General features: G+C 46.6%; 1 protein-coding gene across 1 annotated transcript in view; it reads right to left on the bottom strand.

The window, feature by feature from the left end:
- LOC124545131 (radial spoke head protein 3 homolog) overlaps window positions 1-15,420 on the bottom strand; it is a 318,786-nt gene that overhangs the window by 82,868 nt on the left and 220,498 nt on the right. The window contains exon 4 of the mRNA XM_047123957.1: window positions 13,190-13,357. Within this exon, the coding sequence (XP_046979913.1) occupies window positions 13,190-13,357 (168 nt within the window). The remainder of the gene's footprint in view (window positions 1-13,189; window positions 13,358-15,420) is intronic.

The raw sequence follows: 15,420 nt of genomic DNA, 5'->3' as shown, positions 1-15,420 counted from the left end.
TGTGCCGTGAACATCAGGAATCCAGTAAAACATCAAATCTCCGACATCACTGCTGCTGGAAAAAAATCCTGCAAAATCGGGACCAACAATGACTGAAGAGAATCGTGCAACGTGACAGAAGTGCGACCCTTCCCTAAATTGCAGCAGATTCCAATGCTGGGCCATCAGCAAGTGCCAGCACGCGAATCATTCAACGAAACATAATCGGTACGGGCTTTCGGAGCCGAAGGCTCACTTGTGTACCCTTGATGACTGCACGGCACCAAGCTTCAACCTCGCCTGGGTCCATCAACACAGACACTGGACTGTTGATGACTAAAAACTTGTTGCGTGGTCAGACGAGTCTCGTTTCAAATTGTATCGAGCAGATGAATGTGTACGGGTATGGAGACAACGTCATGAATCCATGGAACCTGCATGTCAGCAGGGGACTATTTAAGCTGGTCGACGCTCTGTAATGGTGTGGGGCACATGCAGTTGGAGCGATATGTGACCCCTGTATGTCTAGGTATGACACTGACAGATGACACGTACGTAAGTATCCTGTCTGTCACCTGCATTCATTCACGTCCATTGTGCATTCCGATGGACTTGGGCGACTCCAGCAGGTCAAGCGACATCCCATAGGTCCAGAATTGCTACAGAGTGGCGCCAGGAACACTCTTCTGAGTCTAAACACTTCCGCTGGCGACCAAAGTCACCAGACGTGAACATTATTGAGCACATCTGGGATGCCTTGCAACGGGCTGTTTAGAAGAGATCTCCACCCCCTTGTACTCTTACGTATTTATGGACAGAGCTGCAGGATTCATGGTGTCAATTCCCTCCAGCATTACTTCAGACATTAGTTGAGTCCAAGCCTTCGGTGTAACAGTTTCCTTGGCTCTTCAGTGTATAAGCGTTCTCCATCGCAGAATGGCTGGCAGGGCATTATGCTGGCGGCGTGTGAGGTAGTGCTGCGCAGCGTAGAGACAAACAAGTTGCGATCAGAGTAGCCATAATTTATCTTACACTATCAAAGGGGCGTGATGGTCTGTTGTGTACGATGATGGTGATGTTAGAGCAGACGGATCGTGTGGACCGTGCGTCCAAATGCTTCACCAAGGACGCATTGTAGTGAAGACTATGCCCTCAGTCATGGGTGAGGCGAGGGGGGGGGGGGGGGGGGGAAGGGGGGAAGAGATGCGGTCAGCAAAGGTCACTTGTGGAAGCTGTTCATTTGCGACGACAATCTGAATGTCTGAATGTGTAATTGGAGCAGTGAAGTATTTTCCATCAGGTGTGGCAGTGTGTCTTGACTTTCCTGAATTTCGATTACCTGGGCTGCAGGGTTGTACGTCGAGCAAAGCAGCAGGAGGCGTCTGTAGCAAACTCTAATATCAAACAGCAATCGAGACAGTTCTCAGTTGTATGGTCACACGTAATACACATATTAATCTCCTCGCTGTCGAACACCGCCATCTCGTCAGTTGAACACATTTCCCGCAAAACTAAAGATAATACCCTCTACTCCAGCCTTTTTTCGAGGCAACTTGTAGGTGAAGGACAGAGTTTGAGCTTGTACACAGGTATTTGCGACTGGTATTGTGAAATTCTTTCCCAAGATGATAACACCAGTTATATGACATGTATTGTGATTTTAGGCGCTCCTTGTGTAACACTATGCATGTAGCTGTGTAATTAGAACCGATCTTTATGAATAATTACATAATTAAGGTCGACCTTTACTTCAATTTCCCAAAAAAAAGTACACTAACTTAACCTTTCTCTCCTGCATCTGGACAGTTTCCACGTGTTTGGGGGATGCACTTAGGGTTCCATCCACAAGGACGATGGTTCGACTCCCAGAAAGGGTACCACCATTTTAATTTCCTGACTGTTCCCACATGGGGGGCTGGGATAGGAAGTCAGAACAGCCTTGGGACACAGAAATTCCCCACCAAAATTCGAAATTCCCGCCAAATTCGAAAATCCCACCAATAGTGTAGGTGAAGGAGGGGGAGGGGTAGGCGTAGTGGTGGGGAGGAGAGAGGGCGGAGACCCACGTGGCAGCTGGGGAAAACACATGACGTCATATGGGATTAGGTTGGTGGGTGTAATTAATTGTCCACTTTAATTAATTTGCAAATCAATTTTATTTTAAAATTGCGCTCGGGACCCCTTATCCCACTATTATTAGATATTAAGAATTCAGTATCTGCAGAGATCCCACCAGTATTTAAGTCGTCAGTAAAGCTGTGTTTGACAAAAGCCTTTTTAGTGGAAGAAGTCCGGCGTTTTTGAGGCAGTTGCTGCTCCTGTGTTGGAAGGTTTAGCCGACACTGACGTTACCGGGGGAGGCCTGACTATTTTCAAACAATCTGAAATACTGTATGCGAGGAGGCTGCCCGCTCGCCCCCAGGCTGTGCCGTTGTGACACTGGCGCTGATGCGAGGCGAGGCGAGCGACGTGGAGGCTCTCCCTGGAGGCCGAGAGCTGCCTCCTCAGTCACCTGAGCCTCCCTTGTTAGGTCTCAGTCGCTTATCGCCGATCTCAATTCTGCAAAATTTACGACGTCATATTTGCGTTTCACGCAATACTAATGAAGCAGTTAATGTTTTATTCAAAAGCATTTACATACACACGGCGTGGAGGAACTACTTTATTATTTTTTCTGATAAGCGATATTTTTACGCTTGTTTCTAAATCATTTATGATCCTTAGAGGTCACGGGGGACTTTCAGTTCGTAGCAAACCGTCTGTTAGAAATAGCCACACAAAGATTCGTTGTTACACAAAACACTTTTAAATGAGCCTCTACTGTTTCATCTATAATGTCACGATACGTTTTGATTGGCGGTAATCTTTAACGGAACAGCAACAGCGTGGCACATAATTTTTCTCTGGGAATGTGAACGAAATACCCATCCTACGCTATGCAGTTTTTAAAATTATAATTTAAAAAAATGTTAAATCCTATATGATTAGAGCTAGTTACATTACACTTTTCTTCTACAACTGAAGCGCGTGCGTTTTTCATGACATTATGACCGTCAAATCGAAGATTTTACTTATAGCTTACTAATTAGAGTGGAAACTTTACGTTCGCATTTACCATCTTGTTTAAAGCATCTAAATGTGTTTTATAACAAAGGCGACAAAACTGTTGTTTATTAGCATTGCGTGATGACCCGAAACGTGAAATAGACATGGAGAAAAAGAAGAATCCGAAAGATTGTGTGATTGGGAGAATATTTTCTGTATTTACAATGTCAATAAGAAGCAGTTGTTTGCTTGAATCTGTCCGTTAATACGTTTTTAGAGTCATGTAGTCGACGTCCGTAGCGCAGTGGTAGCGTTACGGCCTACCACGCAAGGATACCGCGTTCGATTCCTGGCATGGGACTGGATGTGTGTGTCTTTCATCATCATTGACACGCAAGTCGCCGAAGTGCCGTCAACTAGAAAGACTTGCAATACGGCGGCCGAAACCCGAAGACGATATCCCAACCAATAAATGCCATACCATCATTTCATTTTCATTCCATTTAGAGTCATATAGCACTGCTATCGGCTGCGGTCTAAATTAATCTGTTTCAGTCCAAGGTTCACAATGGTATGAATCTGATTTGTTTATGCGTGTTTCTGCAGTGGAGAAAGAGATCAGGTGAACGCTTGGATATTTGCTAACGCTTCGACGTTCAAGACGAACGAGAAGGCGCATCAAAGCCACCTGAAACGCTATTTATTGCATTCCACTCGTGATCGATGTCAGATGCCACTGCGCGTGGTCTCATTAATTTCTCACTATTCTGTGAGACTTTTCTAAGGTTAATAAAAGGCGAGTTATACAACAAAATAGGCAAAACGTTATTTGCAGAATGGCATTCCCCTAGTCAAACCACTTCCAGCAAAAAGAGCACGCAGTGCACTAACAGTAGATATATTTATTCTGTAAAACCGTAAACAGGTTTGCGTTAAGGATCTAGGGGAGGGGGGAGAGGTGGGAGGAGAGGGGATCGGAGGGATGTTGCTATAGTAAAATACATATTGTTGAAGCAATGTTAAAAGTTAACAAATTTTTGTCACGATTTGGATAACTGGCCTAGCTGTTTCCAGAGATTTTCTAGAAAACTTCGAAATATATCGTGAGATGCATATACTACTCAGTCATCGAAAAGTAGAATGTAAGTGTAGGAGTCATACTTCTTTTTATAGACGTTTTGCAGAATTTCTAACAATGCAAACTTACATGGCTAGTATTTAGATCATCAGACAAACTTTGGACCTAAATCCTGAATAAACCAAAGAACGCGAGGTACTTTTCTTTCTAGAAGGATCTGTTTTATATTTATCTCCTCCCTTCGGTTTTCTTTTTTCTTCTTACCCTTCGGTTTCTGTTCGAGAGCATTCTTCAGTGGTGAAGAGGAGACGAGGAGAGGATTTTCAATTTCTGAGCCCTTACTGTACTCAGTTCTAGCACTCCGGTTCAATGCCTGGCTGGATGTCCTTCGCTGGATCACTATCTCTAGTCGTGTTATTAGCCGAATGATATGATTAGCTCTATGAGCTGAACTGCAGTTTTATCTCTTGCCGTAGGTTGCAAAAGCAGCAATCAAAAACACATTGCGACTGTATGAGCATACTCCTGTTTCTTTATATGCTTTTGCTCCCTTCTCTACTGCAAGTCTCTTGCAGTTGTCACTTTTGAAGAAACTATTGCGGTCGTGATTCCTCTATTCGGAAAGTTCACTAGCTGACAAATGTATCGTTAGATCCCACCATATGACAGTCAGATAGCTGCTATCATGGCCCGCCCCCGGTAGCTGAGTGGTCAGCGCGAGAGAATGTCAATCCTAAGGGCCCGGGTTCGATTCCCGGATTGGTCGGAGATTTTCTCCGCTCGGGGACTGGGTGTTGTGTTGTCCTAATCATCATCATTTCATCCCCATCGAGGCGCAAGTCGCCGAAGTGGCGTCAAATCGAAGGACTTGCACCCGGCGTAACGGTCTACCCGACGGGAGGCCCCAGTCACACGACATTTATTTTTAGCTGCTATCGCATGGACAGGGGAGGAGTACCACGTCTACTTGACAGCTACTGCAATATACTGAACTGCTAAGACTGTTTGGTTAAAACCGCTTTAAATGAGCTGCATATTTTGCTTCTAATGAAAATGCTTTCTTACCTTAACATCAAGACAGAGCAGAGAAGCAACAGAGAAAATGTCTGGTCTTTATGTCACTACGTGCTGCTACAACGCATAGCCAAGTGAAGCCAAACCTATTGTGCGTATTTTTAGGTGAAGCGAACTCTTGACAGAACTTCCCTTACGTCATCTAACAAGAGGCCGAAGCGCGTGTCTGCTTTCCAAAGAGCCCATTAAAAAGGAAAGCAATGTAGTCACAATCGTTGCACGTGCTAGAGCGTGGAAACGGTTCGCAAAAACTGAAGTGTGGCCCAAGTCGGAAAGCACTGGAAGTTCATGTACTGCCTAGCGAAGTGCTTCAATATAGCAGATCGCCTTAACAGTGGGAGAGCTGCACTTTACCTGCACGGGAGCTGATGGTAGGCGCTGCTTTCTCCCGATATGCAGCTAAGGACTCTCGGCGAACCAGACTGAACGGAGACAGTGTACCTGTACGTCTCGAGCCACCTGTGAAGACGCGTGTCGGCAGGCCAGTGCCGGTATATGCGTCCATCTGTGGGGGAGCTGCCGCAGCGCCGCGCCGGCCGGACGCGGAGTCAAGGCTGGACAGCAGCGTCACGCGAGCCGCCGCATTACCATACACCAGCCCTGCGGCTAATTTGGTACCGGCGGGTCATGGCAGGCCGAAGCCGAAAATATGGCGCCACGGCCTACTTCCAGTACAGACATTCGACGCCATTCGTCCACAATTAATTTCGACTAGTCGAGCTGTAGCACCTGCACCTCTAGGTGTGATTCTTGTTGTGTACATAGTTCCGCGTAGTCAGCGCGTACACAACTTTCCCACTAGAGCGCGCCCCGCTAAGCACAACAGCGCAGGCGCAGCGCTCGTCCGTCTCCGCACTACGAGATGGCGCTGCCTTAGAGACGGACCAAATTCTGCTTCCGCCGATCCGCGTATTAATATGTAACGCAGCCAATGAGATTGCTCCTAACGTAGAACCTTTTCTCCTCGTGGATCACACTCGCACTGTGATACCTGAACGCGCGAGGTATTATAACGAGTGTACAGACCTCCGATTATTCAGTCTGCATTTTTCTGCATTAGTCTGCATTTGTCTGTACCAGTCTATAGTCAAGTTTCAGTCTGCGCCTAATAAGATTATCATATTCCTGTACGTAGCCATGAAGGTAAATGAATAGACACTTTGTCAAGTATCAGAGATATGTGAGAATAAGATTAACGTACCAAGACCAAAGGAACTTCAGATTGTCAATTGTAAACAGCATCCAGAATCAAGTTAAGTAAGGTTCATGCTTGTTACTATTTTAATAAATGTGTGTGAAGATTAATCAAGTTCTGTTTAAAGTTGGTCACCGTCAATTTGCTACTCTAAGCGTGCAAGTGGCATTTCAATCGTCTAACGGCAGAAGATAAACACGCCACGACAAGACCACGAGACATATTGCTGACACTCGCCTACTTCGTTAGAGCGACAAGTCAAATAATCTGATGGTGTGTGTACCGAAGGTCTTACAGTACGCACACCACAGATTCCTAGCTCAAGACGTTCTTAAAAAACATACGTATTACGATTAGTTGTAACTAGTTAACGTAGTGTGTCCCATTTCCGTAAGGACTGCTTGTGTCAAATTCCAAACTGCAATGATATCTCATGGCGAGCTGCGGTGTTATCATCCATGAAGTTTCAGCAACAACCGTTTAGAAGCTGAAAGCGCTAGCATCACTGCACCAGGCATCCTAGACGAAAATGTAACGGTATGTTACATGTAAATTGAAGGTGGAGACAGACTTTACACATCATATAACTGATTCGCCCAGATGTGCAAGGGTAGCCGAGAGCGCTAATGCGGTGCTTCCTGTACTCTGGTAGGCGCGCCGGCCCCGGATCGAATCCGCCTGGCGGATTAACGACGAGGGCCGATGTGCCAGACAGCCTGGATGTGGTTTTTAGGCGGTTTTCCACATCCCACTAGGTGAATACCGGGCTGGTCCCCATGTTCCGCCTCAGTTACACGGCGCGCAGACATCTGAACACATTCGCACTATTCCATGGATTACACTCGACGCAGACAGTTGGGGTACACTAATTCCGTCCCGGGGGTTACGGGATGGCGGCAGGAAGGGCATCCGGCCACCCCTTAACCATTAACATGCCAAATCCGATTAACGATGGCTGACCCTGCGTAACTGCGGGACAAGGCTCAAGCGATAGAATAACTGATTCGGCTAGATGGGCAATAGATCCACCTTCTTCAGTGTGGAAGAACAAGTACATCTAACCTCCTGCGGGAATCTCAGAATAGCGACTATGGTGCAAATGGACAGGGACTGTAGGGAGGTGGTGCTCGAAGGGAATGTGTGTCAGCCATGGGGCGCGCCGAGACAGTCTGCGCAGTTGCGGTAACACTGTGTCCCGGATGCTGCTGTGGTCAACACACCTGCCTAGTAAGCAGTTGATCCCGGGTTCGAATCCCGGCCCGGTACACATTTTCACTCATCGTCCCTGATTCTGGGTAATTTACCTGTTCAGCTGGCATCATTAATCCCTTCCCTTTCCTTTCTCTCCCCCCTCCCCCCCCCCCCTCCACCTATCATTTACCAATGTGGGACCACAATTAACGCTGACAGGTACTGTGAGACTCTGAAAAAACTGAAACGGCCAATTCAGAACCGGAGAAGAGGAATGTTGAGCAAGGGCGTACACATTCTCCATGACAATGCTCGCCCACACATCGCTCGGCAAACCGCTGCTCTCCTGCAACAGTTTCAGTGGAACATAATCACCCACCCACCCTATAGTCCTGACTTGGCGCCCAGTGACTACCACCTGTTCCCTAGGTTAAAAGAACATTTGGCCAGAAAGCGATTCAGCTCCGACCACGAGGTGAAAGAAGAGGTTCATAACTTTCTGAACAGCATGACGGCCAGCTGGTATGACAAAAACTGCCACAGCGTCTACAAAAATGCATCGACAGAAATGGTGATTATGTCGAAAAAAAGCTAAATGTTCAAGCTGTAAACTGATGTAAACCATTGTACAAATAAACAGGTCTATGTACTTATAAAAAATAGGAGACCTTACTTTTGGAATTACCCTCGTACATATAATATATTACAGGTGCGGATTCCGAATAGTGTCTGGTCTTCCGACCATGTCCGTGGCACAAACATCAAAGTCGCAAATAAATCTCACGAAAATGTGCAAAATATCATCAAAATCGTGGCATCAGATGTGTTTCTGCACGACTCATCAAGTAGCTGTCAGGAATAGCAAAAACTACTGTGCACAGAATTTTGACAGAATATTTGAGTAAAAGGAAAGTCTGTGCGCGGTTTGTGCTATACACAGACTCGCAGGCGATCAGAAACATGGCAGAGTTCAACAGTGCAAAAACCTGCTACAGACACCCCAGAGTGGTACTGGTTTCACGGAATCCACAATAACTGGTAACGCGACATAATGTTTGCAATATGAGCCTCTTACAAAGCGGCAGTGTGCAGCGTTATTGAGCACAGAGCAGCCGAAAACAAAGGAACAGAGCTTTCAGAAGAGTCGTGTGAACACAAAGTTAACAGTTTTCTTCTAATCCAAAGGAATCACGCAGAAGAAGTTTGTACTAGAACAGCAAACCGTTATTCTGAGTATTATTTCGCCGTCCTCCTTCGACTGCGGGCGAGAATTCGTCGAATTCGACCCGAATACCGAGAGGCAGGTTCCAGGTCGTCCTAGCCCACAAAGCGTAGACCGCGAGCTAGTTTTTGGCCACCAGATGTATCACGGTCCAGGATCAGCCGCCGTATTCGCCAGATTTGGCCCAAGCCGATTCTTGGCTGTTTCCCAAACTGAAGTTGGCAATGAAGAGTCGCCTTTTGGACGCACTTAAGGACATCCAAAAAAACTGTACTGCAACACTAAATGCAGTTCCAAAAAGGACCGTAGTGAGTGTCTCACAACACTTTTGAAACGATTTTAGCTGTGTACTGATTCAGAGGCAGACTATTTTGAGTAAACACCGTAATTTTGTTAACATGATCCATGACTTATTCTTCACAGCCACAATCGTAACGGAACTGGGACATAATGCGTAAGAGAAGATGGTCAAGAAGATCGCTATGAGCAGTAATGCTACAGTCACTACACATGTTGTTGCTGATGAGCTCCTCAGTTCGAAAACTGATTTAATGCAGCCCTCCATTCTAGCATCTCACAGCATAACTACTATTGCTATGAACAGCGTCGTAGGCCAAGTGCATGTCATTTAGCTCATTCCAAGTGAAACCATGTTCCATGCTGCTGCTTCATAACACTCACTCTTGATGGTACCTATACTAGTCGGACCACTGTACCTTCTGAATACGATGAAACGCTACTGAAAATCAGTGTTCTGCATTGCGGTACAGTCTCTTTTAGCGAGTTAGTAAAGTGCAGTTCGTTTGCATCTAAAAAATTCAAAAAGGTTTCAGACTTGAAGACCGTCACACAGCTGGGGCTGATGTTGATGCATGTAGCGTCGTAAATACCCAACTGCGACCCCTAATTCTATAGTGAAATTCATGCGTTTGGTAGTGTCTTTCTGCTCTACACATCTGCTCAAATTGTTTTTCCACATCCTTTATGTCGGTATGCATGCGACAGTGTGCGTACCTAATATACATAAGAAGGGGATTTTCCAGTGCACATAACCGGGGTTATATTGCTGTTTTGGATATCCCTCGGACCATTTGCATACCCAACAGAAGGTTCTTCTTGATGTCACTGTCCTGCAGTACAGGGTCCAAGTATGTATGTTACTTACTTTTTCCGATCACGCAAATGGAGAAAATCGCTTGGTTCTTTTAGCATTTGATATGGTCTGTCGTATGCTTTATGAGACGTATGGAAGCACCATCACTTCATGGGCAATTTCTCGGAAAAACCCACAAAATGTGGTTTTTCGCTATATTTCCCACGTTACCTGTGGACCAAAACCCAGCCGAGGATTCCAGTACAGCTATACACAGCAAATGGCTGCAATTTTTACGATGAACCCCTAAGATCCTAATCTCAACCTTTAAAATTTTGTTCATAACTTTATTCGTTTGCAACACACAGAGGTTCAAATCTACCCATACTTGTATACGTAATGCACGCATGTAAAACACGGTGTGGGGAGAAACTAGTTTATAAAGTGACGTAGCACAGAGAAACATGCTTAAAGCGTCTGCATTATCATCTGGGAACCTCGTGTTATAGTACTGAAGCATCTGAATTTTTTTATTTTATTTTTGGTCGTAAAATCCGTTCTGAGATGTAAAATTAGTTTTTCGTTGTTTCACTTTCACGTCAGAAAACTATCTAAATTTTGCTGACCACTACATTTCTTTTCATATGAATTACATGCTCTGCTGCTGCTCGCATTGGAGTACAAAAAATGCGAATATGTTACTATTTGTTTAAAAGACTCTGACTGGAGAGTGTGGTACCAGCTGCCTCGTTCTACGTTGCTCAGAACCTTTAAAAATTTTCCCAAATATGTCTGCGTGCGAACATATTCGCGCCTTTTTATACTGAGAGAGAAGGAGACTTGGCAGTGGGAAAGAGGCGGAAAAGTAATAAATGCTGGAATAGAGTAGAGAGTGGTTGGGTTACTACATAGAGAGCAAAGGAGACAACGCCAGTTTGAGAGAAAGAGAGGGCAACAGTGGCAGTAGAACAAAGTTGACAGCAACAGAACGGTGCTGGGAAAAGCAGACAGAGTGAAGGAACAAAGAGAAAGAGAAAGTGGGAGTGGGTGAGAGCCAGCGATAATGAGAGACAGAGAGTATTTCAGTGACAGCGAGGAATAGGGGGACAGTAAGGGTGAAAGAGGCATGCCAGCTGAAGTCAGTCATTGAGGATTACCTGTGGGTATTGTGATCGCTAAGTTCCACCCGCTATTGGAAATAGTCCCAGATATTTCTTATGGGATGAGATGGGACGACTTAGATGGTAGACTCGAGTAGGGTGCAGACCTGAGCGTTAATAAAACTAGTAGCGAGGCAAAAATGAGACTCGTAGGGCAGCACTACACGCTTCCAATGAGCTACCGTCCATTGCATAGTTTGACGAATTAAAGACGTGCAATGTTATATAATCCGGTGTAAGCAATGGCATTTTGCGAGCTACCTGATTCCAAATGTCCACTACATGCAATGTTCCCACGGGAACCGCTTGAGATGCTCTTACATTTACTGACAGCACTAATTTCCGTCGTGTTCGTAACCGATTGTCGCGCGACATTCGTCTCCGATCCATGACGTTTGGTACGTTTCCTTCGAGCGAATTCTGTTACATATGTCTACTTCTCCGTGCAGACCCGTAGGCAGGACTGCGTTCGAGCGATCTTACTGCACTGATTCGATACAACCTCCTGGCACATTCATCCCCATCCACTGCCATGAATAACCTCAGCGGTGGAGGGTCATACCACCGCCTGGTAGCCGTTGAGCTCCATAAATAGAGCTTCAAAGCGGCCACTGTGTTCTTTTCAAGCAGTGAATAATACACTACTGGGCATTAAAATTGCTACACCAAGAAGAAATACAGATGATAAACGGGTATTCATTGGACAATTATATTATACTAGATCTGACATGTGATTATATTTTCACGCAGTTTGGGTGCACAGGTCCTGAGAAATCAGCACCCAGAACAACTACCTGTTGCCGTAAACGCCTGGGCATTGAGTCAAACAGAGTTTGGATGGCGTGTACAGGTAGAGCTGCCCATGCAGTTCAACACGATACCACAGTTCATCAAGAGTAGTGACTGGCGTTCTGTGACGAGCCAGTTGCTCGGCCACCATTGACCAGACGTTTTCAAATGGTGAGAGATCTGGAGAATGTGCTGGCCAGGGCAGCAGTCCAACATTTTCTGTATCCAGAAAGGCCCGTACAGGAACTGCCACATGCGGTCGTGCATTATCCTGCTGGAATGTAGGGTTTCGCAGGGATCGAATGAAGGGTAGAGCCACGGGTCGTAACACATCTGAAATGTAACGTCCACTGTTCAAAGTGCCGTCAATGCGAACATAAGGTGACCGAGACGTGTGACCAATGGCACCCCATACCATAATGCTGGGTGATATGCCAGTATGGTGATGACGAATACACGCTTCCAATGTCCGTTCACCGCGATGTTGCGAAACACGGATGCGACCATCATGATGCTGTAAACAGAACCTGGATTCATCCGAAAAAATTACGTTTTGCCATTCGTGTACCCAGGTTCGTCGTTGAGTACACCATCGCAGGCGCTCTTGTCTGTGACTCAGCGTCAAGGGTAACCGCAGCCATGGTCTCTGAGCTGATAATCCATGCTGCTGCAAACGTCGTCGAACTGTTCGTGCAGATGGTTGTTGTCTTGCAAACGTCCCCATCTGTTGACTCAGGGATAGCGATCCGTTACAGCCATGGGGATAAGATGCCTGGCACCTCGACTGCTAGTGATACGAGGCCATTGGGATCCAGCACGGCGTTCCGTATTACCCTCCAGATCTCACCGATTCCATATTCTGCTAACAGTTATTGGGTCTGGAGCAACGCGAGCAGCAATGTCGCGATACGATAAACCGCAATCACGATAGGCTACAATCCGACCTTTATCAAAGTCGGAAACGTGATGGTAGGTATTTCTCCTCTTTACACGAGGCATCACAACAACGTTTCATCAGGCAATGCCGGTCAACTGCTGTTTTTGTGTATGAGAAATCGGTTGGAAGCTTTCCTCATGGCAGCACGTTACATATGTCGCCACCGGCGGCAACCTTGTGTGAATGCTCTGAAAAGCTAATCATTTGCATATCACAGCATCTCCTTCCTGTCGGTTAAATTTCGGGTCTGTAGCACGTCATCTTGGTGGTGTAGCAATTTTAATGGCCAGTAGTTTATTTTGTGCGGTGAGTTTGCAATCTGAGGCTTTTCAGTTGTTGTGTTATGGAACAGGATAATACATGAATGTATAGTATCCCTTTGGGTGGAGGGGGTCAGAAGGAGCGCCGCCAGTGTGCCGGACTCACCTCCTCGAGGTAGGCGGACGTCTGGACGGTCTCGTGCTTGCGGCCCGCCACCGGCGGCGGAGACCCGATGCGCAGCCCCAGCCGGCCCTGCTGCGCGTGCGCGCGCTTCCTGGCCAGCGCCCGGCGCCGCACCTCGGCCTGGCGAGCCGCCTGCGACTCCCCATCCGTCTGCAACAAGCGGCCAGTCAGGCGCAGCGGAAACACTGCAGGGTGCAACTAAGCAGCACTGCCGCGGCTCACAGTACACCGAGGCAAATCGCTTTAGCTACGACAACGCTTTTAAAACAGCGCATCAATGGATTCTTTGTAGAATAATTTCATTTTAAGGCTGTGTGGCACATAAACTGAGTTTTGCGAGATTGTTGACATTTGTCTTACGGGCATAGAGCCGTCATCAAAGGCACAATTATCTGCCTATATTTTCGTCTTCCAATTATGAAGACGTCATCACAGACTTTAACGATGCAGACAGGAATTACAGACTCGAACGTTAGGCAGAGAATTTTGCCTTGCACCGTGGCTTTCGCCAATAAAAAAAAATATCAGCACTTACGCAAATACCGGCCTGAAAGCCTGCATTCTATAATTAAACTCAGTCTTGTTCAATTGATATTTGTTTATTAATAATCAATTTTCCGCTTGTTAGGCAATAACAGGACTAGCGGTTTGGTGTCATAAAGTTTAAGTTTGGCTTATGTAAATATTTAGAACGTAGACTTATAGTTTTATTCACTGGTGTACATCGAAATACACTCATGCTCACAAATTACGGATAATGCTGATACATGGTGAAACAATGCTGTGGTGGGCGGTTTGCGGATTTAAATCACCTCGGGGTGTGACAATGCGGTGCATTTGACCTGCGGTCGTCCAACGGCGGCGCTGGCAGCTGTCCACATACGCAGAGGAGTATTGGTGCATGTCAGAGTACGGGTTAAGTGTGCAGACGTTTTCAGACGTGCTAATGGTGTCTGTGTGCTGAAAATGGCTCAAAGAACACATATTGATGACGTTATGAGGCGTAGAATGCTAGGGCGACTGGAGGCTGGTCAAACACAACAGGTTGTAGCAGGGGCCCCCCGTGTGCCACAAAGTGTGATCTCACGATCATGGGAACGATTCCAGCAGATAGGAAACGTGTCCAGGCGCTGCAGCACAGGACGTCCACAGTGTACAACACCACAAGAAGACCGATATCTCACCATCAGTGCCCGTAGACGGCCACGGAGTACTGCAGGTAGCCTTGCTCGGGGCCTTTCCGCAACCACTGGAACAGTTGTCTTCAGACACACAGTTTACAGACGACTGAACAGACATGGTTTATTCGCCTGGAGAACTGCAAGGTGCATTCCACTGACCCCTCGTCACAGGAGAGCCCGTAAAGGCTGGAGTCAGGAACACAGTACACGGTCACTGGAACAGTGATCCCAGGTTATGTTCACGGACGAGTCCAGGTATAGTCTGAACAGTGATTTCTGCCGGGTTTTCATCTGGCGTGAACCAGGAACCAGATACCAACCCCTTAATGTCCTTGAAAGGGACATGTATGGAGGTCGTGGTTTGATGTTGTCTTTGACAGAAGAACTGTAACCAGTCAGGTGCATCGGGATGTCATTTTGTACCAGTACGTCCACCTTTCCAGGTTTGCAGTTCGTTCCTCCTTCCTCCTGATGGATGATAACACACAGCCCCATCGAGCTGCCATCGTGGAAGAGTACCTTGAAACAAAAGATATCAGGCGAATGGAGTGGCCTGCCTGTTCTCCAGACTTAAACCCCATCGAGCACGTCTGGGATGCTCTCGGTCGAGGTATCGCTGCACGTCTTCAAACCCCTACGACACTTCAGGAGCTCCTACAGGCACTGGTGCAAGAGTGGGAGGATATACCCCAGCGGCTGCTCGACCATCTGATCCAGAGTATGCCAACCCGTTGTGAGACCTGTGTACGTGTGCATGGTGATCACATCCCATACTGATGTCGGGGTCCATGCGCATGAAACAGTGGCCTTTTGTAGTACATGTGTTTCGGGACGGTTTTCTCAACTCATCACCAATACCGTGGACTTACAGATCTGTATCGTGTGTGTTCCCTGTGTGCCTATGCTATTTGCGCCAGTTTTGTGTAGTTCCACGTCGTGTGGCACCACGTTATGCAATTATCCTTAATTTATGAGCATGAGTGTAGTTATCCAGAAAGGGAGTACCAATTGGCACCATTAATCTTAAGATTG

This window comes from Schistocerca americana, chromosome 8 (genome assembly GCF_021461395.2).
Source record: "Schistocerca americana isolate TAMUIC-IGC-003095 chromosome 8, iqSchAmer2.1, whole genome shotgun sequence".
Lineage (NCBI taxonomy): Eukaryota > Metazoa > Arthropoda > Insecta > Orthoptera > Acrididae > Schistocerca > Schistocerca americana.
This window is presented reverse-complemented; position numbering and strand designations above follow the sequence as displayed.